Source organism: Phacochoerus africanus, chromosome 5, assembly GCF_016906955.1.
Source record: "Phacochoerus africanus isolate WHEZ1 chromosome 5, ROS_Pafr_v1, whole genome shotgun sequence".
NCBI classification, from domain to species: domain Eukaryota; kingdom Metazoa; phylum Chordata; class Mammalia; order Artiodactyla; family Suidae; genus Phacochoerus; species Phacochoerus africanus.
Window position 1 is genome coordinate 46,402,260 of NC_062548.1, and position 27,984 is coordinate 46,430,243.

Here is a 27,984-nt window from a genome sequence, read left to right on the forward strand (position 1 = left end):
CCGCCGCCGCCGCCGCCGCCGCCGCCGCCGCCGCCGCCGCCTCCCCAGCTTGAGAGAAGCCTCGCGGCCGTCCCTGCCGCTCCCACCGGCCACCATGTCCGCCCAGGCGCAGATGCGGGCCCTGCTGGATCAGCTCATGGGCACCGCCCGGGACGGTGAGTCTGGGCGGCCGGTCAGGCTTGGGCTGGGGCAGGAGCGAGGCGAGGCCGCCGGGCGGCTTGAAGCGGGGGCCGCGACCGTCTGCGCCTGCGCGGGCGCCCTCCCCTCCCCCGCGCGCCGGGCCTTTGTCTGGCCGTTGCGCCTCTGCGGCGGCCGCCGCCGCGCTCTCCCCGCCGGCGTGAATCCCCGGCGGGCTCCTCCGCCGGAGCCCGCGTCGTGGGTGGGGCGCCAGCCGCTCCCTTGTTGACCTTCTGCGATTTCTCCGCCCTCGGCGTCCTCCGCCGCCCCCGCCGCCCCTTGGGCGGGGAGTCGGCGAAGGGCTGAGCCAGCGTGGGCTCAGGTCGTTCGCGGCGGGCTGGCGGAGCGCCTCCACCCGCGGGAGCAGGAGAGGCCTGGAAACCCTGGGCGTTCTTGTTGTGTCCCACTGCAAGGGAAGCCGGAAATTGAGCTTTTCTAACGTGGGTCCATGCCGCGTGCTTTTCCAGCCCCCTTTGCCCAGCCACACAGAAGAGCCTCTGTTGAGCTAGCGCTTGGCAGTCGTTAGGTAGGTTGTGCTGTAGGGAGGAGCGCAAGATCTTGCCGGTTGTCTTAGGAGAAAGTGGTGGCATCTTTGCAAAACTATGTACCTGCTGTGGTGTGCGTTTTCTTTTCTACCGAAGTAATGCAGTTGTAAGTTCACACTGGCACATTCGCTAGGCCGTGCAGATTCCTTGCACTTTACTTCATAGGTGAATAAGTGCTTTTTAGCTTTCTTTGTATGTTGAGTTGCTTTTGAATTGCTTCCCATATTTTTATTTCATACAAACTGAACAATTGTGGCCCCTCTATTTTATTTATAAAGGTTCAGTGTATCTTTGCCTGCCTACATCAATCTGCAAGGGAGTTGCAGAAAAGCCTCATGTTCATCGAGCCGTGAGTCACAACCAATTTCTAAGCTGTTATAACAAAAAAGTGTTTGCTTTTTTTCACAAATAACTTTAAAAGTGTAGTTTAGAAAGAAAACATTTTCAATAAAAAGACACTACATTAATCCTGGATGCTTGCAAATCCTAAAATATATTCCTCCTTTAGTATTACACAGCTCTGTGTCATATACACAGATTAGCTTTAAAAGTTGTCACATTCCACTTTGCCTTTACTTGTATGTATCATTCCCCTGACTTCCTTACTGCAGGTTGGGCAAGAAAACTTTTCCTTTAAAACTTTTCAACAGCGGGCATAAAATTCTGCAGCTGAGGTCTTGAAGAATGCAGATGGGTACAGTATGTGTTGGAACTCACAGTGTGTATTGACTAACCTAGTTCCTTTTTTTGCCTTTTTTTTTTTTTTTTTTTGGTATTGTCTTGTTAAAAGTGACTCCCAGGTGCCAACTCTCTTTTTTAAGGGGGGGGTGACGGGATAGGTAGACTAGGCCTAGATCATTTATCAGTCAGTAGTTGAAAGAGAAAAGCTTTCTCCACGTAACTTTGGGCAAAATACTGCCTCTCCGTTCATCCCTAGCCAAATGATTGGATTAATAAGTAGCTTTTTGTTGGAAACTACCAGTTATGTTACACGTGGTGATTCATGGCCCTCTGATTAGCATGGGTTTTGATACCTCATTGCCCACACGTATGTGTGGGGCTGGTGGCCGTTGGGCGCTCAGCATTTTGCTCCTGACTCCTTGACTTCTTTGGCACAATGATGGAGTCAGACCTCATTAAGTGTGATTCTTCAAGATGTATTTACTATCAAAACCGTCTGTTTCTTTCCGGTTGTAAATGCCTCTAGATGAGCCTTTCAGTGTATTTGGTAGTCTGCAAATCATCCAGGTGAATTGTACCAGATGTGCTTCTGCTCTTAACAAGATAATACTGTCTTATTTAAAATGACAAATGAATTTCAGGAGACGAAACCAGACAGAGGGTCAAGTTTACAGATGACCGTGTCTGCAAGAGTCACCTTCTGGACTGCTGCCCCCATGACATCCTGGCTGGGACGGTAGGTGCATTTCCAGGCATGGCAGAATGTCATAGAACACTCAGACGTGGATTCGTCTGGGCAGGGAAGGCTCCTCAGGTTGAAATCTTTTTCGTTTTTTTTTTTGTCTTGTTGTTGTTGTTGCTATTTCTTGGGCCGCTCCCTCGGCATATGGAGGTTCCCAGGCTAGGGGTTGAATCGGAGCTGTAGCCACCGGCCTACGCCAGAGCCACAGCAACTCGGGATCCGAGCCGCGTCTGCAACCTACACCACAGCTCACGGCAACGCCGGATCATTTACCCACTGAGCAAGGGGCAGGGACCGAACCCGCAACCTCATGGTTCCTAGTCAGATTCGTTAACCACTGCGCCACGACGGGAACTCCCCTGAAATCTTTTTCTTTTACCACACGGAAATTACCTCCTGCTCCCTTCAAGTGATAGTTGTTAGTGTGGTGCCATTTTATATGATGACGTGGTTTCGTTTCTTGAAAGTTTCGTTTGTACGGTAATCAGGTTTTTGTAGAGTCCTTTATACTGAGTTACTCACAGCTAAGTAAAAAGAGAACAGCCTGGGGGAAAAAAAAGACTTCATGTTGTAGCTCAGTGGGAACAAACCCGCCGCGTATCCGTGAGGACGCAGGTTGCATCCCGAAACCTCGCGGTTCCTAGTCGGATTTGTTGGCCACGGTGCCGCGACGGAACTCCAGTTTGCTCATTTTAAGGGTCCTTTGTGCAGGTGTTCGGGAACCTTCTTTGCATGATCTGTTGTGGCGTTTATTGTTACCACTTGAGGGAGCAGCCGCTGGGGGACTGCGCGGGCGTCCTGGATTTGCTCAGGCCGGCCCTTCTGACAGCAGATGGGTGAATGCCGAGCCTTGAGTCTGTGTTGGCTGCAGGCCTGCCTGCAGTTTGACTTGGTAGAGGAGGACACGCGCTGCGGCCGTGGCTTCTGCCGCCCAAGCAGCAGCCGCGGGTGCTCCCGCAGGAGGCATGGCAGCCTGGAGTTGGTTGCGGGCCGGAGTGCGGGGCTGTGCCCCGGAGGGAAGCTCCCAGCCGTGTGGCCTTTGAGCAGGTCCCTGATGCTGGTGGGGGAAGGAGCAGGATGAGCTCGAGGCCTGCAGGCCTCTGCTGCCAGAGGCACCGGCGAATCCCTCCGAATTTGTTGGGCACCAGCTCTGTGCCAGGCACGGGGCTCAGGTGCTGAGGAGGCAAAACCTTTACTCTCGTCTGATGGAGGAGCAGGACAGACGCGACTCAACGGGTAGGTCACGGACCGTCCCAGATAGGGTGTGAAGGGGTCGCCTCTCAGGGACATTGGAGCGGAGACTGGCTGGTGAGAGAGAGCCCGCGGGCACCGGCGGGGGGGATGCCCCGGTAGGCGATGGAGCAGAAGGAAGCCTCAGGTGTGAGCGAGCGCGACGGAGGGCGAGGCCGCGGGGTCCAAGCGGTGATGACCCACAGGGGTCGAGCAGCCTGGCTCGCTCCCGAGGGGCCGTGGGAAGGGAGAGGACGCCCGGGAGAGCCGCCTTCATCTGACGGTGTTGGGGGCCGCGGGTCGAGGGGCGCACTGGGGCCCTGGTGGGCTGTGAAGGCGAGTCTCCCTGCGTGGACGTGGGAGGTGAGGTGGGGGAGCGGCGAACGAGGGGGATTCTGAGGAGGAGTTCATTTCGAGTTAAACTGCACTGGCACGAACAGCGCTCCGGAATGTGCAGGAGCGAGACGGACGTGGCCCTGAGCCTCAGCTTGCTCAGGGCCGCTCCGCATCCACCAGCTCCCACCGGGGCTCAGGCACGGAGGGGTGGAGGCCGTGGCTTTGTTGAGGCTTAAGGGAAACGTGTGTCGATGAGTCAGATTGGAGGGAGCAGGAGGGCAGGTAATGGGCCCTGTCTCAGTGGAAAACTCGGGTCCTCTGATGCCAGAAGGAGCCTTTCTTGCGTGTCTGCGTGGTGAGGCCACTGGAGGGTTCGGGTTCGGGTTCCCCACACGTGTTAAGGAGCACAGATGTGCTGTGGAAAAAGGTCTGGCAGCCGCTTGGGATCTTTGGGCAGGACCACGAGGGTGGTGCTTGAGCTCTGCCAGGTGTCGAGCTGCCTGCCCTGCCCTGCCTTGCTGAGCGCTCCTCCCGAGGAGCCCTGGAGCCAGGCCTGTCTTCCCCTGGCCTGAGCCGCGGCTGCTCGAGAGCACGTCGAGGAAGGGAGGGCCAGAGGTCGCTTCTGTGCTCCCGCCGTGCTGACGCCCACTGGCTTCTTTGTGTGTTTTGTGTGTTTCGGGGGCTGCACTCGCAGCATGTAGACGTTTCCGGGCCTGGCGTTGAGTTGAGTCACGGCTGCGACTTCTGCCTCAGTTATGGCAACGCCAGTTCCTTTAAGCCACTGCGATGTGCTGGGGATCGGCCCCACGCCTCCACAGCCACCTCAACCACTGCAGTCGGATTCTTAACCTGCTGTGCGCCAGTGGGAACTGCCCTACCCCTCACGTCTCAGCTCTAGCACTTGGAAGCTATGTTTCTGGAAGCTATGTATTTTTAAAGGATTACATTCGGCATCTGAAAGAGTGTAAGCAAAAGTCGTCAGCATATTTACAGTGACAGTAATTCTTGTTTTTGTTTTTTTTAGGGCTGCACCCACGGCATATGGAAGTTCCTAAGCTAGGGGTCAGATTGGAGCGGAGGCTGCCAACCTACACCACAGCCACAGCGACGTGGATCTGAGCCACACCTGCAGCCTGTGCCACATCTCACACAACACTGGATCCTCGACCCACTGATTGAGGCCAGGGATCGAACTCGCATCCTCAGGGATACCAGTCAGATTCGTTTCCACTGTGCCGCAGTAGGAACTCCCACAGCAGCAGTAATTCTCGTTTTGACCTTGGCTTCTGGAATCTCTGTTCCTTACCTTTGGATCCCCCACGTAACCAACACACAGAAGCTACACAGACTTGAGAATGAGCATGATGAAGGCGAAAACAGCTTTTCGCTTTTAAATGTGAACGTCCCTCTCTGGTGAGAGCAGATGAGCTCCGCACTAAGCAGCCCGTTTGTGGCTCTGTCACTGGTGACAGGAAGGAAGTGCTCTTGTGACGTGAGCACACCTTCTGCAAGATTGAGGCCCATGAGTCAGCTACTGGGAGCCTTTCCACTTGGCCTCAAAGGTTAAGGATTTTGTAACCCCTGAAGTTTCTGAAAAATCTTGTTTAGAACCCACTTGCAGTTTGAGCTGAAAGGAGGTCCTGGCCTCCATTGTTGGCTGCCTCTGTAGTCTTGCTTGTGTCCACCAGCTTGGGCTCCCAAGATAGCACCTCCCTGGGCTTTTGGGTTTTATTAACTTGCATGTGCTGACTCTGACCTGACCCATGGCACACGCGTACAGACGACACTGCCCCAGTTCACTTTTTTGGGGGGAGTGGGGCCACAGCCTTGGCACGTGGAAGTTCCCAGGCCAGCAATCGAACCTGCACCGCAGCAGTGTCCTAAGCTGCTGCAGTGACAGCAGGGGATCCTTAACCTGCTGTGCCGCAAGGACATCCCCTGCCCCTGTTTAGATGGGGGGGTGGGGGGCCTGTAGAGGGTCCTGAACTTAGGGTTTAGATAAGAAATGTGCACTGTTGTCTAATTGTTTTATTATGTGTTGACAGTGTGTAATAATAGCACATCAGGCTGATCTTACTGGTAACACAAATACTTTTAGTAAAAGAGCTTTTTTTTTTTTCCCCCTCAAATGGGACAAATTCTGTGTCCAGAGTCATTTACCAGGTTAGGAGACTGTTTGGAGAATTCATTTGTCTGTGAATCTAATCTAAAGCCTGTTCTTGGTAGTTCCCAGTGTGGCTCAGTGGGTTCTGATCCTGATGATGAGGGTTTGGTCCTTGGCCCCACTCTGGGTTAAGGATCTGGCACTGCTGTGAGCTGTGGCATAGGTCGCATACACGCTTCGGATCTGACGTGGCTGTGACTGTGGCGTAGGCTGGCAGCTGCTGCTCCAATTCAACCCCTAGCCTGGGAACTTCCATATGCTGCAGGTGCAGCCCTGAAAAGCAAAGTTAAATAAATAAATAAAGCCTGTTCCTGTTGTGCTGTATTTTCTTCGTTAGACAAAGAGCCACACAAAGCCAGGCATTAGATTGTGTTGTAATTGCCAAAACCTGACTTCTGTCTGGGCGTTGAGCATCCTGAGTGGTCAGGATTGCAAGAAGGATTCATAGGAGTTTGTTGCTAAAAGACTTAGAAATCAGTACACTTTACAGGAGCTCTTCTGAAGGGAAGAAGATAAGGCTTCTCCGCTGTCTTCAGTTGCGCAGTGTTCTTACTGCGATTAGTATCTAGAAAGGTATTGTTTGTTTAATGACAGCTAGGTCTGTGTGCTTTCTCCAGAAAGATGGATATTCACATGGACATTTTTGTTTCTCTCCCACAGCGCATGGACTTAGGAGAATGTACCAAAATCCACGACTTGGCCCTCCGAGCAGATTATGAGATCGCAAGTAAAGAAAGGGACCTGTTTTTTGAACTGGATGTAAGTTTTATTTAGTGTTGGTTATTCCCTACCGTGAAGAGCCAAATACTGCATAACAAGAATAATGTATGTAAGTTATGAAGCAAAATGGTGGAGTAGGTGTTCCTCCATCATTGTGGCTGGGAGCTGCACGGCCAGTACCATTTTGTGTCTCTCTGTCTGCCATCCTGACTCTGCATTTTCTATTTGTCATTTTCTTTTTAAAGTATTTTTTTAATCAAATTTTATGAGTCCTTGGACATTACGGTTATTCTTGGTTTTGAGTCTTACAAAAGTGATCTCGTGGCGTAGATAACTTCTTTTTTTCCCTCAGTGTAATGTTCCTGTTTACCCGTTTTGTTGGATCTGGTGGGTTGGGTTGCGTGACTGCTTGAGCCGTCTCCAGACTGTCCGTTCTGTGTCACAGGCAGCTGGTCGATCCCACTCTTGTTTACTGTCAGGAACTGTAGTCTGAGCACTGTGGGATGTCCTCTCAGTGCCTGAGTGCGAGGGCCCATCTCGGGTGGGTCCCGGGCCTGCAGGAGGTGCACCTGTCCGTCCTTTCAAGGTGGTTCAGAACTCTGTGTGCATACCTCTTCGCCAGGCCTGGGTACTGCCAGATCCTTTCTGCGACTTAGTGAAGATAAAGTGGTATTTCATAACTTGTGTCTCCCAAAGGAGCCTTTTTTAGACGTTTTCTCCTCATCCAGCCCTCACCCTCTCATGGAATTTGATACTGCGGATACTGAGCATGTCAGTATGTGTGCTCTGACCCTTTCCTGGCCACACACTGTTGTCATATCTGAGAGCCTGTCGCTTTTTAAGACCAGTTTCCATCTCTGCCCCCAGTGAGGATGCATGATTCCGAGTCATTCTGTTTTAAGGTTTTCTTTTCCGAGTCCTCCATCCCCAGAACTGCCAGAGGCCGAGGGTCCTGGGGGAGACTCGGGAAGGCACTGACCTCGGTGTGAGGGAGTCAAGGAAAAGAAACTAAGGAAAAACCGGGTTTTCCCACACAGTGCACATTTTTATTTACGTAGTTTTATTTATTTTTACAGTCGCACCCTCGGCACGTGGAAGTTCTCCAGCCAGGGATTGAATCGGAGCTGAGGCTGTGACACCTCCAGGTCCTTTGACCCACGGTGGCGGGTAGAGATCGAACCCGAGCCTCCTCAGTAACCCAGGACGCTGCAGTTGGCTTCTTAACCCTCTGGGGATGCCCCCAGTGGACCTTTTAGAGGGTGTTTTGTAGCTGGAGTAGATTCTGTCTAAATCAGTAACCTTCAAAAGTGGTTAAAATGAACGATTCTTTGTCCAGATGTTCTTCAGTGTTGGAGTCGAGTCTCTGAATTAACGGAATGCCTTTGGCAACAAGCCTCTCAACTTGTAGGTGGGGCTTGGAAGTGGAAGTTGTCTGTGTTGAGATTTAACTCTTCAAGAACTTGAAAACGCTTATGTAAAGAGGCCATTCCTTCAGGATTTCACGTTTCAGAAGCTGATAGGTACACAGATGTGTAGGTTAAGAATCTCAAATTTTTTTTTTTACAGTCTTTTTTTTTTTTTTTTTGCTCTTTCTTGGGCCACTCCCGCGGCATATGGAGGTTCCCAGGCTAGGGGTCTAATTGGAGCTGTAGCCGCCAGCCTACGCCAGAGCCACAGCAACGCTGGATCCAAGCCACATCTGCAACCTACACCACAGCTCACGACAACGCAGGATCCTTAACCCACTGAGCAAGGGCAGGAATCGAACCCGCAACCTCATGGTTTCTAGTCGGATTCGTTAACCACTGCGCCACGACGGGAACTCCAAGAATCTCAATTTTTTATTGCAGCTTTTTGGATCACAAACCTTAGCATTTCTGTTAAATCAGAATGTCCATGCACTTTGAAAATGTCCGGATGAATTTAATGTTAGAGAATAGATTAATAGAAGAAATTGAGACTACACAAAGAAACTGAAACATGTACGGTAATTCATTATTTTAGGAAGGGCACATGTTCAGCCAGTGTGGAAAAAACAGGTATTTCGGGGAACAGTACCAGAAACTGTGGATTAGCCAGTTGGGAAAAAACCAAGTTGGGCCCCAGAAGAGAATTTTGTTTTGTCATCTTTTTCTTTTTTCTTTTTTGCTGTGCCCACAGCATGTGGAAGTTTCAGGGCCAGGGATCAAACCCACGCCACAGCAGTGACTAGGGCCACAGCAGCGGCAGGCCCACATCCTTACCGAGCTGTGCACTGGGCGAGGTTGTCTCTTGTCACGTTGAGCTATTATAAAGCCTAGAAGATAGAAGGGAAAGATGGCTACGTTTTTCTGTATAAAAACTGAAAATATTAGCCTATCAAAAATCCCACACGTGGAGTTCCTGTCATAGCGCAGCGAAAACAAATCCAACTAGGAACCGTGAGGTTGCGGGTTCCAATCCCTGGCTTCGCTCAGTGGGTTGAGGATCTGACATTCCTGTGAGCTGTGGTGTAGGTTGCAGGCTCGGCTCCGATTCCACGTTGCTGTGGCTATGATGTAGGCTGGCATTTGTAGCTCCCATGAGACCCCCAGCCTGGGACTCTCCATATACTGTGGGTGCGGCCCTAAAAAGCAAAAAAAAAAAAAAAAAAATCCCACACATAATAAGATACAAGTCCACTGGGATAAGGCATTTGCAGGATATGTGATGAAAGCTGGGCTTCCTTTCCAGAATTCAGCGTGATCAAACTGTAACAACAGTGCAGTAGGAGTGGGCAGAAGACAGAAAGGGACATTTGAGCATCAAACCCTTGGCAGGTGCCCACCCTCCCGCTGAACTAAAGCGATGGAGGATGAGTATTCCTGATGCGCCTCCTGGACGGCGAGCGTCTGGGATGGGAACGCTCAGCGCAGCAGTGCTAGTTCTGGGCATAGCCCACTGGTAGGTTCACATGTGTGCAAAGATAAGCCGTTCCCTTCGTGGCTCAGGGTCAACGAACCCGCCTAGTATCCATGAGGACGTGGGTTTGATCCTCGCCTCCCTCAGTGGCTTAGGATCAGGCTTTGCCATGAGTTGTGGTGTGGGTCAAAGACATGGTTTGGATCTGGCGTGGCTGTGGCTGTGGTGTAGGCCAGCAGCTGCCCCTTCCATTAGACCCCCAGCCTGGGAACCTCTATATGCCACCTGTGTGGCCCTAAAAAGACCCTCCCCCCAAAAAGTTGAAAGTAAATGTGGCCTGGACTGCACTTGCGGCTTAGCCAGTTGGGGATCCAGCGTCACTGCTGTGGCTCTGGTTATAGCTGTGTTGTGGGTTCAATCCCTGGCCAAGGAACTTTGGCATGCCATGGGTGTGGCCAAAAAAAAAAAAAAAAGTAAATGTGGCCTGACTTTAAAACACCAAGCTGAAATAACTTTTAATTTCTTCAGTTATGCAGAGTAAGCTTAGAAAGAAAAATGAAATTCTTTCTCAGAATTTAGATTTGTTAAAAGACTTTGGAGTTCCCTGGTGGCCTATAGCAGTTATGGATCTAACATTGTCACTGCTGTGGCCCAGGTTTGATCCCTGGCCTGGGAACTTCTGCATGCTGTGGGCCAGCAAAAAAAAAGTGATGAAAATGAATTTTTGAATAATTTGAATTGGTGACATATGTCAGATTCCAAGTAAAAGTGCCTCATTTCCATGTGACTCGCCATCAGTACCTCTCTCCAGAGGCCACTTGTATACTTCCAATTTCAAAGCTAGTCCATTCAGGATAAACAAATATATCAGAAAGGCTCTTGTGATTTTTCTTCTCCAAGTTGTGATTCTGAGAAATCCAAACACCTCAGAAGCTTTGGGGGCCAGATGTGGTTAGTGGGCTGACTCTTGCTGCCTCCTGATGGCACGCTGTTGGTGCTGGGCTTCTGCCCTCGTGGCCTGTGGACTCTTGAGTTCCCAGGCATGTGGCCGTCAGCTCCCATGTCGGGCTTGGTTTCTGGAGGGACCACGGTGTAGTTAACACTCTTGGAAGATGGACGTAGGTTTTATCTTCCCAGGTTGTGAACCATCGCTAATCCATGACGTGGGAGTTCCTGCTTTGGCTCAGCAGGTTATGAACCCTCCTGGTATCCATGAGGTTGTGGGTTTGATCCCTGGCCCTGCTAAGTGGGTTAAGGATCCGGTGTTGCGTGAGCTGCAGTGTCATAGGTCACAGACGCTGTTTGGACCTGGCGTTACTGTGGTGTAGGCCAGGCAGTTGCATCTCTAGTTCAGCCCCTGGCCTGGGAACTTCCACATGCCGCAGGTGCAGCCCTAAAAAGGAAGGGGGAAAAAATCCATCATTTGTTCTGATTTTTCTTTTCTTTTCTTTTTTGGCTGCACTGGAGGCATGCAGAAATTCCCGGGCCAGAGATGAGACCGGATCCACAGCAGTGACAATGCCAGATCCTTAACCCTTTAAGCCACCAGGGAACTGCTTGTTTTTCTTACTAACTGTATTGGTGTATCTGGCCAAGTGTCTTGGGATACTCACCTCGCTTTTGGCGGTTGGGCCTACGTCTGTCTCCGTAGCCTCCGAAGGTGCGTTAGGATGGATATTATTGCCAGAATTAGTGGAAGCAGCATCAGATGATGCGAGGAGCGGAAGCACTCTAGCTAGTCCATCAGTCAGCGGTATTCAGGAGCTGTTCTTATCCAGGTTGTTCTAGAGGCGTACCTAACAAAAAAAAGTATAATCCTTGGAGTTCTGTGGTGGTGCAGCAGGTTAGGGATCTGGCATTGTCACTGCTGTGGTGGGAGTTTGATCCCTGGCTAGGGAGTTTCCGCATGCTGTGGGCCCAGCCAAAAAAAAAAAAGTATGACATTTATTTTGTTTTAACATTGAAAAAATTTTTGCTAATAACTATGTTGAATATCCCAGGCACTTGATGTATGTGTTCAGTCATCCTTATCACACAAAGGGTGTTTTCAGAACAGATCAGTAGAGTTGGATCAACATGAAGTTTTGCACACCGGATGCCGTTCCGCTGTTGTTTTAGTAAAGCAAAACTTGTCTGAAACTTGTTCTTAGTGGGTTTATTAATTCGTGATTAATGTAAAAGGAAATCTTGTCTTTACAGAAGGCAGCATCGCTAGTCATGTCTTCTAGTCATTAGTTGCTAGGGTTTGCTTAGGTGACATTGGACTTGAAGTAGATCTTTTATAAGAGCCCTGTGTACAGTTTTAAAGTGCTGCTAGACTTCGAGTCCTCTCTAAGCAGTTTGTGAGAAATTGTCTTAAGAGAATATTTGCCTGCACATGAGAAGACTTAAAATGTTTATTGCATCATTTTGGATTAGTGAAAGTGAAAAAAAACGCAGCTGTATATTTATTGAAATAGGCATAGTTGTGTTAAAATGCAGTGAAACACTGCACACCTGTAGATGAGAGAAGATGCGTACATCTATGTGGGAAAAGCTCGAAAAACTGCCCCAAATGGATTAAAATTGTGCTTGTGTATCCTGTTTTTCTTTTGGCCGTGCCCATGGCATGCAGGTGCTCCAGGGCCGGGAGTCCCACCTTCGCCACAGCCGCACCGCAGCCAGTAGTAGTGACGATGCCAGATCCCTAACCTCTGGGCTGCCAGAGAACGCCAGGGTTTTTTTTCTTTCAACTGAAATGTAGTTAATTTACAGTGTTGTATTTCCGGTGTACATTACAGTAACTCAGTTGTACACATACTCGGCAGATTCTTTTCAATTATAGTTTATTACAAGTTGTTTTTTTTTTGTTTGTTTGTTTTTTTTGGCTTTTTGGGGCTGCACCTGCACCCTAGCCTAGGGGTCGAATCAGACCTGTAGATGCCAGCCTGTGCCACAGCAACACCAGATCCGAGCTGCGTCTGGGACCTATACCATAGCTCATGGCAATGCTGGATCCTTAACCTGCTGAGTCACTACTGGAACTCCTATTTATTACAAGATATTGAATATAGTTTTCCTGTACAGTAGGGCCTTGTTGTTTATCTGTTATTATTATATATGTATATTTTAGGGCCGCACCTGTGGCATATGGAAGTTCCTGAGCTAGGGGTTGAATTGGAGCTGTAGCTGCTGGCCCATACCACAGCCACAGCCAAGCCAGATCTGAGCCACCTCTGTGATCCAGGCTGAAGCTGACTGCAACCGTGGATGCTTTAACCCACTGAGCAGGGCCAGGGATAGAACCAGTATCCTCATGGATGCCAGTCAGGTAACCTGCTGAGCCAGGATGGGAACTCCCTATTTATCTATTTCGTGTGTAGTATTTTGTATCTCTTAGTTTTTTCTTTTTCTTTTTTTGTCTTTTTGCCTTTTCTGGGGCTGCTCCTGCAGCGTATGGAGGTCCCCAGGCTAGGGGTCCAGTCGGAGCTGCAGCCGCCAACCTACACCAGAGCCACAGCAACGCCAGATCCGAGCCGTGTCTGCGACCTACACCACAGCTCAGGGCAACGCCGGATCCTTAACCCACGGAGCAAGGCCAGGGATGGAACCCGCAACCTCATGGTTCCTAGTCAAACTCCCTAACCACTGCGCCACCACGGGAACTCCTGCTTTTTAAGTCTGTTTGAAGAAATTATTTTTTAAATCTCTGACATCGTGTATTTTGCTGATTGTCTCCTTAGGATGCCGTCTTTTTTGCTTTTTAGAGCCACATCGTTGGCACATGGAGGTTCCTACACATGTAGCCTCTGGCCTATGCCAGGGCCACAGCAACGCAAGATCTAAGCCGTGTCTGCAACCTACACCACAGATCACAGCAACACTGAGTCCTTAACCCACTGAGTGAGACCAGGGATCGAACCCACAACCTCATGGTTCCTAGTCGGATTGTTTCTGCTGCGCCGTGACGGGAACTCCGGACGCCATCTTTTTAACATGTTTCTGTATTGAAATTTCCTGGAACCTGGGGGTTAGGCTCTGGAAGCTCCATGGCGGGACTCCAGGGGTCTTGTTTGACAGAGCAGTCCAGGGGCGAGCCCAGCAGGTGCTCTTAGATCCCTGGGGGCAGCAAGGCAGCCTGGCCTGCTGATTGCAAAGGCCCGCATTCGCCTTTGGCTTCAGGCTCTCAGCTGCCGTTAAGCATCATTGTGTAGCCCAGTTATGTCACCAGGGCTGCCGCTTGTTGTCGATTTCAGCACATGTGGACCAGGCGCACGGCTCAGAGTCTGAGCTCTGAACGGTGTAGTCCTGGAGCCTCTGCACCTGAGCCAGCCGCCTGGTTGCCCCAGCGGTAACCTGTTGCCAGGTTTCAGTGTGTTTGAGATCATGCCCTGTCGTGTCGCTGACGTCATCTTTCCTCTGGCTACGTGGTGTCCCAAAGGCCGGGTGCCTGTTCTCTGTGACCAGTGCCCTGGGACGGTCTCAGGGCCGCATCGCACAGCGGCACGTTGGTGTCTAGGAAAGCCCCCCAGAAGCGGGACAGTCGGCTCAGAAAGCGGGTGCGTGCTCGCCCCTGACGCGGTGTTCACTGACGGCGGGTCTCCGCCCATCAGAGGGTCCAAAAAGGCCTTTCTCCGTGTCGGTGTTCCCTGCCTGGACCCTCACCCTGCACCCACGGCTCCACTTCTCTCGCCCTCACCCTCAGCTCCTTCTAGCCTGACCCTGCCGGGGCCAGGCCTTGCTTTGCTGAGCATTCCACCCGGTGCGCCCTGGGAGCGGGCATGGGGTGTCTGCTTCTGGGTCACTTACGTGAAGTTCCTCAGCTCGGACACAGGCGACAAGGTGCTGTTGACGAGTGTTAACTGAGCCTGTGCAAAGGCCCCTGGGCAGCACGTTGCCTCAGCGTGCATACGTGTGTGCGACACGTCAGGGTGTGCTTTGCTCCAGTTGAGTGGACAGGTCCCCTTTCCCCATGGCGGCTTGCCTTACGAGGGTTTATTTGAAGGGTTCCAGAACAACACACCCTATCACCCAATTTGCAGAGGGTCTTGGATGCACAAGCGGGACCAGTTCTCACTCTCCCTTGTCTCTGTGTCTCACAGGCGTCTGGTGCGGGCGGTGGGTTTTCTCAGTCAGGTCCTGAGCAGGTTATTTTGCCCTTTCTCGTTCCTGTAAACGGGCTTGTTGGTGACCGACTCAGCTGTGAGGATTAAGTGTAGGACTTTGGAATCGAACCACAAGGGTCCCTTTATTCTGAGCGGTGGGCTCCTCCAGGGCTTGCTGCTGGCACGAAGGGTCAGGGCAACCTGTGGAGGTGCTCCTCCAGCAGCAGGGAGCCCCGTGCCAGCACCATGCTCTGGCACCCTGCTCATTCACATCTCGTCGCACCACCCTGAGATACAGAGGCGGGTGCCTTTCTCGAAGTGGAAGGTTGTGAATAGGACTTCATTTCTAGACATTTTTTTGGTGCTTTTTTTTTTTTAATTCTTTAAACCTGCTCTTTGATTTAGGAACCAGTCTGACATTGAGAAGCACGTTGATGAGAGGGAGGGTCATTAAAGCAGAGGGTCTTTTAAAGACCACGGCAGTTAAGGCATTCCATTGTGGCTCAGCGGTAACAGCCCAACTAGTACCCATGAGGATGCAGGTTCACTCCCTGGCCTCCCTCAATGGGTGAAGGATCCAGTGTTGCCGGAAACAGAGGTGTAGGTTGCAGGTGTGGCTCGGATCTGGGGTTGCTGTGGCTGTGGCGTAGGCTGGCAGCTGCAGCTCCCATTTGACCTCTAGGCTGGGAACCTCTTCACGCCGCTGCTGTGACCCTAAAAAGAAAATAAAGCAAGCACGTGACCCTTAAGAGATGTTTCTGCAGCCTGCCGATTCTGTGTTGTGAAGTTTCCCATTGACTTTTTAGCTTATCAGATAGAACCTGAGTCCGTAGCTGGTTTGTATTCTGCTTAAGGAGCAAGTAGTTGCTTTGATTGATAAAAGGCACTGGCGAATTGCGCGTGTCTGTCCCCACTCGACCCCTGGCTGTGTCTCCGGTGTGAGAGAGCTCTTTTTGGGCAGCCAGTGGAGGAGCTGTTGTCCCAGGTGAGCACAGGGAGAGTGTGACCCAACTGGCACTGATCCTGTCGGGTGCGGCCCCCCTCCAACAGAGCTGATCAGCTCCACTTATTTCCAGGAAATGCAGGTGTGCAGGCAAATAAATGCCAGTCGTTTGCTTCCCTGGTTGTTTGGTTTAAATGGGGTGAGGTGTTTACCCGGAACATTTGAGGACCAGTGACAAGAAAGGGGCCTCAGTCCCAAGTGTGTGGAGGGAGCTGGGACTGGCCTGCTGCATGATGAGGCTTTGGCCTTTCTCGCCTTCTGGGGTCTTGGCGCCATCACAGGGCCTCTTCCCTGTCTTGACCTGCTCCCAAGTGTATGTTCATTTAAGATTTCTGGGGCTTGGAGTTCCCATCATGGCGCAGTGGTTAATGAATCCGATTAGAACCCTGAGGTTGCGGGTTCCATCCCTGGCCTTGCTCAGTGGGTTAAGGATCCGGTGTTGCCATGAGCTGTGGTGTAGGTTGCAGACGCTGCTAGGATCCCGTGTTGCTGTGGCTCTGGTGTAGGCCGGCGGCTACAGCTCCGATTAGACCTGTAGCCTGGGAACCTCCATAGGCCTCGGGAGCGGCCCTAGAAAAGGCAAAAAAAAAAAAAGATTTCTGGGGGAGACCATAGCCCTCTCCAGTGTCCCCACTGTCCATTCCAGGGTCCCGCTGATCCCTGTGGAGTGCTTCCTTATCTGCTGACCTGCTCTCTTCCTGACTGTATCTGGGGTGGGGATCGGGGGGCACAGGTTGTCGCTGGCTCTATTGGCCTGCTGTCGACCTGTCATTTCCGCCCACAACTTTCCTCTCTCTCTCTCCGGTGGTAGATCACACTGTCCAGTCCTGCCATCCACTCTGCACTCGCTTGCTGTGCATTTAACATGATGCTGCCACGAGCCGGCTGACGCGTGGGTGCCGCTCAGGAGATGCTGCTCAGAGTTGAAAAAGTGGTGTCCTGTTTGTGTGTTTATCTGAAGTCTTGCTGCGGCCTTTATTTTTTGTCTTTTTGTCTTTCCAGGGCTGCCCCCGCGGCAGATGGATGTTCCCAGGCTAGGGATCGAACCCACAACCTCATGGCTCCTAGTCGGATTCGTTTCTGCTGCACCACAGCAGGAACTTCGTGTGACCCCTCATTAAGTAGTAGTTTGTTGTTTTTCACCAACTCTTTTCAGTGTTTTTTTCCTTTATCTCTTTGGGGACGTGTTACCAGGTTTCAGCTCACTCCTTTAGGCAGTAGGTGAGAACTGAAGTGCTGGCAGCTCTCAGTAACACGTGTTCTGCTGCTTTGTTTTGAGATAGAAGGGGGAACCCTACCCTCCGCACATGAGGGGATGATGTTTGCGAGGCTCACAGAGACCCGTGAGTCATCCCCTGCATCTCCCACGACTCGCCCGCAGGGTCTCCGACCCTGTAGCCTCAGCCCAGCCCTTCTCTGCCTGTGCACAGTCAGGGCCGCCACGGGTTGTGCTTTCCTCAGAAGTGTCTTGGCAGCCTTGTTGAGGGATGGGGGTTCTTTCACAGATTTAGGAAATTAATAAATCAGACGGAGATCATGCTCCGAGCAGTCATTGGGTTTAACAAAGCCCCCGACTTAACGTGTCGGCGGACGTGTGAGCGCTGGCGTCGGTCACCGCCTTCCCCCTGCGCCTGCAGAGGGTGAGGCGGCCACCGGGAGCGCGCTTCCCGTGGGGCATTGAGCCCTGGGGGCGGAGGCAGGTCGTTGAACGCACCTCTCTGCCTCTCCTGAGCCAGGCGATGGATCACCTCGAGTCCTTCATCGCTGAATGTGACCGCAGAACCGAGCTCGCCAAGAAGCGGCTGGCAGAGACGCAGGAGGAGATCAGCGCCGAAGTTTCTGCAAAGGTAGGCCTGGGAGGCCCGTTCCCAGGTGACCTGTTGGCAGGAATCACTGTCTTGGGAAAACAGGGCTGCCGGGGGGGCCCCCCCGCACAGCAGCTCACCGTCAGCTGGTGTGTGTGTCTGGGCTGGGCGATGCGCTCCCTTGGTCCTGGCAGGGGGTGGTGGTGGGGGAGTCCCTGAGCTCTCAGCCCCTCCCTGCACCATATGTGTCTTGGGAGTTAGTTTCTGAAGCATCTCTGTCCCCGTTGTCCCCTCCTCAGCAGAACTCTCTTCAGTGGTGGGCCCCCCCCCGCTTTTGTCCTGTATCTTATGGCCGTGCTCATGGCACACGGAAGTTCCTGGGACAGGGGCTGAATCCAAGCCACAGCTGCACTGCGCTGCCCCAAGGATGGAACCCATGCCCTTGCAGCGACCTGAGCCCTGCAGTCGGATTCTTCACCCACCGCACAGTGGCGGGAACTCCCTCCCCTGCAGTGTAATACAGCGTTCCTTGTGACAGAGTCAGGTGCTGACTGAACTGGTTTATTTCTGAAAGCACATCCCAGTGAAGAGGCCTTCTGCCTGCAGTGTCAGCGTAAGGGCGCTTTTAGGCCCGTGCAGGTTATTACCTTCACCCAGGAGCTGGAGCGGTGGTGGAGGATGGAGAAAGAGGTGGCCTGGAAACCGACCAGGGTTGGTGGTCGGAGGAAGCAGTGGTGACCAGGCCTGGTTCATGGTTGGTCTCGGGGGCTGCCACCAGGACATCGTAATTGTTAAAATCCACATGTGATCCCGTGAGGGTTTGGGGCTGTTGGTGAGGTTTTGGCACTGCAGCAAAAGAAGCACCTTTTCTTTGCATGAAAAATCTTTTTAGGCGTTTGCTTCCTGATTGTTTCTCTCTATCCCAGGCAGAAAAAGTCCATGAGTTGAATGAAGAAATAGGAAAACTTCTTGCTAAAGCCGAGCAGCTGGGAGCTGAGGGGAACGTGGATGAATCCCAGAAGATTCTCATGGAAGTGGAGAAAGTCCGTGCCAGGAAGAAAGAAGCCGAGGTTGGTGAGGAGAGTCTTCAGGTGGAAGCGTCGTAACTCAGAGAGTTGGGTGTTTATTCGGGCTGAACATTGAGCACGCCTCCGTTCCTTGACTCCTGGGAAGGCGTTGGAAATTGGGTTGGTAGGTTGGCAGGATCGTGGGACTTAGTGTCTGCACATGCTTGGTTTTCTGTCTCTTTCCTGCACCCGAGAGCCCGTGTGTCTGCAGGCTAGCTGCTTGCCCACTCAGACCCTAATTCCCGGTGGCGTGCGGTCTGAGGGCGTGGAGGGGCGCTGGGGAGCACCTCCTGATGTCCCCTGGCTGCTAGGTCGTCGGGGCCAGGGTGGGTGTTGAGCTTGTGTGGCCGAGCCAGACTCCCTTTGCAGCTGCGGTAAAGAATGAGACCTGTGTTCTGGGAGGCGTGCAGTGGGAGCTCAGCGGTGAGGAGCTGAGCACAGGAGTGGCGCCAAGGGCCTGCCGAGGCAGTGACCGATGAGGCAGTGACCGGTGGGTGACGAGCACACCGTCAGGACTGTCCTTTCCGGATCGCGGTCAACCGCCATTGTCTGTGGGCAGGGGGTGGCTGAGATGGCATGTCGGTGCCTCCCCCGTGGTGTTTTAGGTAATGTGGCCTGTGGGTAACAGAAGGGGCAGGGATGCCAACCTGCATGTTTAAATCTTGCATTTTTCACAGAATTTCATGCCTCATGTGCTTATGAATGTAAGTTTTGCAATGGAAATCCTCACCCAGGATCTGAATCCTTGCCTACTTCAATAGGAAATTTGTGTTTTTATGGAGAAAGAAGTCAGGCTTCCTGGGTTGCCGACAGCTCCAACAGGAAGGCTGCAGGGTCAGGAGGGAAGCTCTCGACTTCTTAGTGAAGCCCGAGGCCAAGCCTGCCTGCTTCTCTTTATTTGGCCACACCTGTGGCCTGCGGAAGTTGCTGGGCTGGGGATCAAACCTGAGCCGTCACAGAGACAATGCTGGGTCCTTGCCGCAGTGGGGACCCCCAGGTCTTCTGGCTTCAAAGAGCAGGACAGGCACCAGAAGCCAATTAGATGACCCCGAGGTTTGTGTGATGTGGGTTCACTTGAATGTCTGCACACAGCCACGGGGGCAGCAGGGTATGGGACTAGGGTACATGGCTACTCATGCCCGGACTCCCAAGTGTCCTTGCTCCGGCCACTCTCCCCATCACCTGAGTGTCCCCTAGGAGGCAGTACCCCTTCCTTCACACCGCTGCACAAGGAAGGATGGTGGAGGGGAGGCCTCAGCAGTGCTGCTCTCTGGGGTGATCTTTCTGCCCTCAGCAGACAGGCTGTTCAGTCGTCTTAAGTAATAATATGGGAGTTCCCTGGTGGCTCAGTGGGTCAAGGACCCAGCATTGTCATGTCTCTGGTTCCTGCAGTGGTGCGGGTTTGATCCCTGGCCTGGGAACCATGTAAAACCATAGCACAGCGTCACAGAAGGTGTACTGTCGGGGCTGCAGTCAGGGTCCAGAACCTCCATCACCACAGAGGGCCTGCCTTGTGCCCCTAGTGCCACACTCACTCCTCTGTCCTGGCAGCCACTGCTCTGTCGTCCTTTCTTAGCGTCTGGCCATCTGAAGACTTGTTAGGTGACGGGGTCACACAGGATGTGCGCCTTTGGGACCGACCGTTTTTTTTTTTTGCTCAGCACACTTAGAATTGCTTTGGGAAAATCGTAGGGGATGGTGTTCAGTGTTTCCAAACTAGGAGTTTCTTGAGGCGAAGCCAGTTAGAGATCTGGTGCCGTCACTGCAGCAACTTGAGTCTCTGAGGTGGCACGGGTTCAGTCCCTGGCCTAGGACCTTCCCCATGCCCTGGGTGCAGCCAAAGAAAAAGAGTCTTCAAAACTGCAGAAAAGAGCAGAATAATGTGACATATTCATGCACTCGCCGTATTTCGCCCTTTTGCTTGAGATCTCTCTTCCTTCTGGAGGAGGAGGCAGCATGTGCTGATGGAAGCCAGCCTCCCGATAGTTGCTTCTCTAGACCCCATTCTCCCCCGCCCCCAGAGGCCTCAGCGTGCGGTCAGCACAACTTCAGTGCCGTCTCTAGGCCTCATCGCCACGTACCCATCAACCCTGCGAGCCCCGGGCCTTCAGGAGCCCTGCGTCAGCGCTGCAGGTCTGTCGCCCACCCGCGCTGTGGGCACTCCCCAGGCCGCCATGGGCAGACGTGTTCAGTTCTTTACTGCTGCAGGATTCCGCGTGTGGGTGCAGGGCCGTGTGTCCAGGGGCGGTTTTCTGGGTTACAGCCGGTTGCGGTGAGCATCCGTACACCTGTCGCCTGGGGCAGGGGTGAGTGAGTGTCCCAGGATGGACACCTGGAAGGAGAGTTTCTGGTGACCCCCCTTCCTGGGCAGCTCCAGCCGTCCGCGTGCCAGAGGGCCTGGGTTTTATCTCCCTGCCAGTGTCAGGGTGCTGCGCTGTCCCTTTTAATGTCCGCTCCTCGAGGAGTGTTTTGAAAGTGAATTCACGGGCGGTGGCTGCGTTCGGTCTTCCCATCAGGATAAACGACTGTGGAAATGCGTTCCTGAAGCCTGGATTTTGCAGGGGTGCTTTGACTCGAGCACAAGCCGCAGCAGCCACGTCCGGCTTGTTTGCCTTTGTCCTCCGTGTTTTGCTCCTTGTGATTCTCTAGCCGCAGGCTGTGCTGGCTGCAGGGGGAGGTGTGCTTCTTCCCGGTCCATCCTGTTGTAAAGACAGTGTCCGCTGTATTTGCCCTTCCAAATTTTAACTTGTGGGTACAGCTTCCTGGATGCTGCTGTGGTTTTTGCTCCTCGATTGGGTTTAGAGTGTTCTGTTTGCTTTTCAGGGCCCTGTTGAAGACCCTGCCCCCTGCCCCCTGCCCGCTTCCCTGGTCTTCACAGGGCTCTCCACTGGAGCAGGGACCTGCCCGCCCGCTGGCCTCTTCCGCATGCAGCGTCCTGTCGGAGCGTTGGGACCAGCCAATGATTTGACTTCTCTGTCACCTCTGTCGGCCTTGCCCATGCTTCCGCTTGGGCTGAGTACCCAGTGGCATCTGGTAAAGCTGACTGGCGTCCCTCTGTTCCTGTTCTCCAGGAGGAATACAGGAATTCCATGCCTGCGTCCAGTTTTCAGCAGCAGAAGCTGCGTGTCTGTGAGGTCTGCTCAGCCTACCTTGGTCTCCATGACAACGACCGTCGTCTCGCAGACCACTTCGGGGGCAAGTTGCACTTGGGGTTCATTCAGATCCGTGAGAAGCTCGATCAGTTGCGGGTACGTTGACGTGTCGTGTTTTCTGAAGACGTCTGAGAAGTCTCATGGTTGTGTTCACATCACTTTGCTCGTAGAAACCCTTATGTTCTGACCTTAACATGCCTTAAAGTCTTATAGGGAACTGGTGAGATTTCATCAGCGCGTTCCTGCAAGAGACCTGCTGGCTCAGAATCCAGTGGAGCCTGGGCTCTTTGTTTAGTTTGCAACCTTGTTTATGGAAGAAACGGCAGAATCCAGTCCCAGGGTGGAGACGGTCCCCCCCCCCCCCCAGCTTCTGTTTGGAGCTGGAGGGAGCCCGAGTCTGGACACGGGTGGACAGATGGGGGGCGATCCGGCTGGAAGGATGAGGGCTGGGTTTTTCCTAGGAGCCTCTGTCCCTTCCTTGAGCCCCTCCTCCTCCTGGGTCTGGCTCTCTGGCTTCCACGTCTCGGGAGGAAGGCCAGGAAGGAAGGGTCTGAGCTTTCGGGCGTTCTGGACGGTCTTCAGCCTGATGGCGCTCCCTCACTGTGCAGCGCCTGTGGCGGCTGTGGGAACACGGCTTCTCTCCAGACCCAGGGTCTGGAGGGTCGGACGTGGCACCCCATTGTGGGACACCAGCTCTCAGGGCCCCGGGTCCGTGTGCCCCTTGGGCAGCGGTGGGTGCAGAGCCCTGTGTGCAGGGAGGTGTCCCCAGTGCTGGTGTGAGGTCGGCACTCAGAGAGGGCCGGCTGGCAGTGGAGACATTCTCACCACGTTTTTTGCTCCTGTGCTCCCAGCAGAATTTTGAAAGGATTTTTTTTTTTAATGTAAATAATGGGCCTATTGACTTTATTTTGCAAAAGAAGATCGCTTTAAGCAATTTTCTTCAATCCTATCTCAAGGTCCCTTTTTTTTTGTCTTTAGTCTTTTTTTTTTTTTTGTCTTTTTGCCATTTCTTGGGCCGCTCCTGCGGCATATGGAGGTTCCCAGGCTAGGGGTTGAATCGGAGCTGTAGCTGCCAGGCTACGCCAGAGCCACAGCAACGCTAGATCCGAGCCGCGTCTGCAACCTACACCACAGCTCACGGCAATGCCGGATCGTTAACCCACTGAGCAAGGCCAGGGGTCGAACCCGCAACCTCATGGTTCCTAGTCGGATTCATTAACCACTGCGCCACAACGGGAACACCTAGTCTTTTCTCTTTTAGGGCCACACCTGCGACATACGGATCGAACCCACACCTCATGGTTCTTGGTCGGATTCGTTTCTGCTGGGCCACAGCAGGAACTCCCCCAACTTCCTTTTTTGTCTGTTTGTTTGCTTTTGGCTGCTTCCACACATGAGAGTTTCTGGGCCAGGGCTTGAGGTCAAAACCCAGCTGCCAAAGAAATAACACTGGATTCTTAACCCATTGCACGGGGCTGGGGATTGAACCAGCACCACTGGATCTCACCCTGATGCAGCACAGCAGGAACTCCATCTTTGTCGTGCATTTTTAAGTTGCAGTTTTTATTGTTACGAGTGTATTGATCTGAGACACCCATAATGAATAACAGTTTGGTGTCAACTACCATCTCCGTTAACAGTGCTCCTGAGCAATTGGAATTGTCACTCCTGTTTTCGTTTAAGTTGTTTTTCCATTCCTACCAGTATCCTGTCCTAATACATAATTTTTTTTTTTAGGGCCATACCCAGGGCATATGGAAGGTCCTAAGCTAGGGGTTGAATTGGAGCTACCATACAATGCAGTGTGGCCGCCTACACCACAGCCACAGCAACGCAGGATCCGAGCTGCATCTGCAACCTACACCGCAGCTCACGGCAATGCCGGATCCTTAACCCACTGAGCAAGGCCAGGGATCGAACCCACAACCTCCCTAGTCCGCAGTCGGGAACTCCATCTCAAGACACAGTTTTGCATCAGAATACATGGAAACTTGTTTCTCTGGATCCTTAAGAACTGAAGTGATTGTTGTTTCCTGCCGTCATTGCAGTTACGAAAGGGGTGTGTAGTTGGCAGAACCACACAAGTAAATGACAGATTTTGACTAACTGCTGTTAAAGTGTCAGCAGAAAACGTATCTGAAGTGCGCATGCATCTCTTAACGGTGAAGAGGCTGGGCCCTCTGCCCTCACCAGGGACGGCTTCGCACTCGGCGGGCCGTGCACCAGGGGGGCTTTGTCGGGTAAGGGGGGCACGGTGTCGGGAGGAGGGCGGGTTTGGAAAGGCGGTGCCGCCAGCCTGTGGCCAGTGTTTGCTCAGGGTGCTTTAGGGCGAGCTCGTGGAGGCCAAGGGGCCGAAACGGCTTCCAGCGCAGGACAAGGGGAGTGGGGGGGCAGCACCTGAGAGCCCCCCTCTTCCTGGGGCCCACCTCCCGGCCACAGGGATCTGAGAGCGCCCTTTGTGCCCTCGTGGCTGCAGAGAGGGCCGGCCCTTTGTCCCCCAGCCCTCCCAGCAAGGAGGCCCTCAGAGGCCCTGCCTTGGTCGGGGTGCTCTGAAGCGGCCGGCGGCTGGTGCTCCAGGGCTGGAGTTTCTGGTCTGCCTGCTGCCAGGAGTGCTTCCTTTTCTGTTGCCGTCAGTCCGGTGAGGTGAGTGTGGGCTTTGGACTGCCCACCTCCCCCGGCTGCCCGCCCCGGAGGCCAGCTCAGCAGCTGGGGTGGGCTGCGCCTGGGCTTGGCTCCCTGCCCAAGATGTGCTTGGCCACATGTGTGCGTTCTCCATGACGTGAAGTTGGTGGAGTCTCCTTTAGGTAAAAAACGAGCTTTCTGGGCCGATATGAAGCAGTGGTGACTTGGGCGACCCGGGAGCACAGCACTTCTTAGGGTTTTTAGTCTGTCGCTGTGTTCCTAGAACGGAGTGACGCGACCACGTTGTTTCCGTGTGTCCCCGTGGCTGCACAGGTGTTCGAAAGACCTTGTGTCTCCATGTGGCTCAGCGGATTAAGCACACGACTAGGACCCGTGAGGATGCGGGTTTGATCCCTGGCCTCACCCTGAGCTGTGGTGTAGGTCGCAGACGTGATTTGGATGGGGCGTTGCTATGGTGTAAGGCTGGAAGCTGCAGCTCCAACTTGAACCCCTAGCCTGGGAACTTCGATGTGCTGCGAGTGTGGCCATAGAGACAAACAGGACAAAACAAAACACTTGAGTCTCTTAGGTTCTTCGATTGCCAGCAGTGAGACCACTGAAAGGCTTTGGTCAGCAGCGTCACACTGCAGTGTGTCAACTGCTCTCCTCCTGTTTCTGAATTTTTCGTTTGTTTAGAAAACTGTGGCAGAGAAGCAGGAGAAGAGAAATCAGGATCGACTGAGGAGGAGGGAGGAGCGGGAGCGGGAGGAGCGGCTGAGCAGGAGGTGAGTCCACAAGCCCAGCCTTCCCCTGGCAGCGCTGCTCGCGACAGTTGAGGTCGGCCAGGTGCCTGGCTGGCCAGTGAAAGGAGAGTAAGCAGACACACCACACGTTTAGACAGGTGAGGTCCCGGTGGCCCGGGAGGACCTGTGTGCAGCCACGACCACAGGATTCTTACCCGGAGAGGTGTGGCCTCGGGACCTGCTCCCCCGCCTCCTCTGGATGCAGCTCAGCCAGCAGGCAGGGCTCCCGTGTGGGCTGCGTGCTGGCAGGCGGTGGCGGGGAGCGGCGAGCACAGGCGCTGCCGGGAGGTCCAGGCCAGGGGCGGCGCTGTAATAACCGCAGGAGGGCAGAATATGTGTCCTGGGGTGGGGCTGGTGGGGATTGCTCTCAACGGATCCCTGAGGGGTGGAGCTGGCCTCACGGCCACTGTGGCAGTGGGGGGACTGGGAGCCTTGTGTGAGGGTGAGAAGGTGGTGAGGGTAGAGCATGCCTCTGGCAGTACTGGGATTGAGATGCTTAAGGCGAGTCTGCTCAGAGTCAAAGGAGGGGCTGGGACCCACAGTGACCATGCTGTTGTCAGGCGCAGACAGGGGGCCGGAGGAAGTCCTTGCCTAACAGATTCTGACTGTAGACAGACTCAGGCAGTGTGACGGTGTGTCAGGGAAACACACAAGAGGTGGCCAGTTGGGTGTGTCCTGTGTGCCTGACCCTCCACCTGTGAGACCTTCCCATGGCAGGTGTGTCCCTGCTGTGTCGTTGTCATTAGCTGTCCCTTCCCCACCTTCAGATCCCGCATGGCTGTGGCTGTGGTGGAGGCCGGCAGCTACAGCTCCAATTAGACCCCTGGCCTGGGAACCTCCACATGCCGCGGCTGCGGCCCTAAAAAGACTCAAAAAAAAAAAGCGTTTACTATTGTAAGTATTGGCAGACATTGGAGAAATTGCTTTCCAAGTGGCTCTGTCACGTCACCCTCTGGCCGCATGGTGTGCGAGCAGCATCTCTTGTCACCTGCTTCTTCTGCGTGTTTTGGTGGCAGTCCTGTAAGTCTCTGCCCAGTGCAGGGTGGGAAGCGGACCTCGTTGCTATAACGTGTGTTTGCGGGGTCGCTGGTTATGTCCTGTCTCCCAGGGTGCTCCTTAACCCTCACTGGCAGGAGCTGTGTTTGGAACCGGGCTGTCCTGTCCAGCCCCGCACCTGTCCTGTGGCCGCCTGCAGTGGAGCTGTGTCTCCTGTGAGCAGCTCGCAGACGCCTGGGTGCTGGTGCTTCTGCCTGCTGGGGGCTGCCTGCCTCAGCTGTCGCCGGTGGGGCTGTCTGGGAAATGGTTCATCCTCTCTTTCCATTTTAGGTCTGGATCAAGAACCAGAGATCGCAGGAGGTAGGTTTCCCGCCTGCTTTGTGGTGCGCTCGGTCGGGGCTTCCTTCCCCCTGCGTCGTTCTTAATGACCTTGCTAACCTCATGGGCATCTTCACGGGCTCGTGAAGGGCACGGGTGGTGGGTGAGACTCAGGCCTCGTAGGTGGGGCTGGTGGGCCGAGAGCTGTGTCGGGGCGGGGTGTCCACATCCGTGAGGTCGCCTTCAGGGCACTGCCGAGGCCTGCGGGCAGCTGGAGGTCTGGCGAGATGTCAGGACGCACCGGTGGGAAGGGTCTTGGCCAGCGAGCGATTGCTGGGCCCAGGTGAGCCCGAGTGTCCCCGTGGGGAGGACAGGGAGACAGCAGGAAAGTGTCAGCAGGACCTGTCCCTGCAGGTCACGCTCCCGGGACCGGCGGCGGCGGCGGTCCAGGTCTCCTTCCAGAGAGCGGCGGAAGTCCTCCCGGTCCCGGTCCCGAGACAGACACCGGCGCCACCGGAGCCGTTCCCGGAGCCACAGCCGAGGCCACCGCCGGCCATCCAGGGACCGGAGTTCGAAGTACAGGTAACTACTCTGACTTATTCGGGGGCCGCCGCCTGGAGTGAGCCCTTCCCTGTGCCGGGGTCTGGGGTCTGTCGTCTGTGGGGCTGAGCTGCAGGCGCCCCAGGCTGAGAGCAGCAAATGGCTTTGGACTGGGACAGCTGCCGGGGGGTGGGTGTGTGTAGGTGTCATGTGTGGGCTGAGCTGTGCCCCCTCTTCACACTCACTGTCACATTGGCGTATGGCCCGAGGCGGCTGTCCGGAGCCAGCCCACTAAGCTCGGCTGTGGTTTTTGAAAGGCAGAAAAAAAGACCCCTCTGACAGTCATGCCCCAGAGGACTCCTGCCGGCTTTGGCATGATGGGTTGTGATTCCCTTTTTTCCATTGTGTTTTTGCGCAGTGGGTCCTATTCCACCCGGGGGCCCTCGCGTCTTCCTTCACGCCCTAAGGTGGAAGCCCCCCTCTCCTCGTGGCCTCTGCGCACGTCACTTTCTGGCGGCTGCCTCGCCTTCCCTGAGCCACCGGAGGGGTGGGCTCGGGGGGGCGGGGGGTCCTCCCAGCCGCAGTGCGGCCTGGCCTTCCCTGACGTGCCATCGAGGGTGCAAGAGATGGGTGCCTGTGCGCTGGCCGGGAGGCTGCGCCCGGCCACGCTGAGCCCCCGGTCCCCGTTCCAGGTTCTCCAGAGAGCGGGCCTCCAGGGAGGCGTCCTGGGAGCACGGGCGGAGCGAGAGAGGGGCCGCCGACTGGAGGCTGGAGAGCGCCAACGGGAAGAGCACCTCGCGGAGGTCGGAGGAGAAGGAGGCCGGCGAAATCTGAACCTGCGCCGGGCGTGTGAGCGCTGGCGGACACGTGGACGCTGCCCACCTGGCCCTTTGTATTTGCTGGGAACGCCTCCCCTTTTGTAGTTGAACCTTTCTGTTGTTGTGGAGCTAGCTGTGAGTTTCTAGAGTGTACAGAGTTGCTCCTGTGTTCTGGGTTACATCCTGTGGGAATAAACACCCTGACAGACTGCCTCCCGACAGCTGCCCTGCGGTCTCCGCTGTCCCCTGAGCGCTGGCCGTGGCGTCTGCGGGTGGGGGACACACCAGGATCCTCCGCCCG

The 27,984-nt window shown here is 54.1% G+C and overlaps 1 protein-coding gene across 3 annotated transcripts; it reads left to right on the forward strand.

Annotated features, from left to right (window-relative positions):
- On the forward strand, positions 1-27,902 carry LUC7L (LUC7 like). Of its 3 annotated transcripts, XM_047781149.1 has the most exons (11): positions 1-155; positions 1,001-1,071; positions 2,045-2,139; positions 6,536-6,634; positions 17,299-17,409; positions 18,294-18,437; positions 21,506-21,682; positions 24,905-24,993; positions 26,338-26,367; positions 26,740-26,907; positions 27,558-27,902. In XM_047781149.1, the coding sequence occupies exons 4-11, from the start codon at positions 6,539-6,541 to the stop codon at positions 27,697-27,699; spliced, it is 957 nt and encodes a 318-aa protein (XP_047637105.1). In that variant the 5' UTR covers positions 1-155; positions 1,001-1,071; positions 2,045-2,139; positions 6,536-6,538; the 3' UTR covers positions 27,700-27,902. The 3 variants fall into 3 exon arrangements, with proteins under 3 accessions (XP_047637105.1, XP_047637102.1, XP_047637103.1); XM_047781146.1 differs by lacking the exon at positions 1,001-1,071 and having other exon boundaries at positions 4-155; XM_047781147.1 differs by lacking the exons at positions 1,001-1,071; positions 2,045-2,139 and having other exon boundaries at positions 28-155.
- Positions 27,903-27,984: the final 82 nt, after the last annotated feature.

Excerpts from the sequence above, each read along its gene's own strand:
- LUC7L (XM_047781146.1), top strand. The coding sequence starts at position 95 with ATGTCCGCCCAGGCGCAGATGCGGGCCCTGCTGGATCAGCTCATGGGC. Across the intron at positions 18,438-21,505 it reads CCAGGAAGAAAGAAGCCGAG|GAGGAATACAGGAATTCCAT; the intron begins GTTGGTGAGGAG and ends CCTGTTCTCCAG. Across the intron at positions 21,683-24,904 it reads AGAAGCTCGATCAGTTGCGG|AAAACTGTGGCAGAGAAGCA; the intron begins GTACGTTGACGT and ends TCGTTTGTTTAG.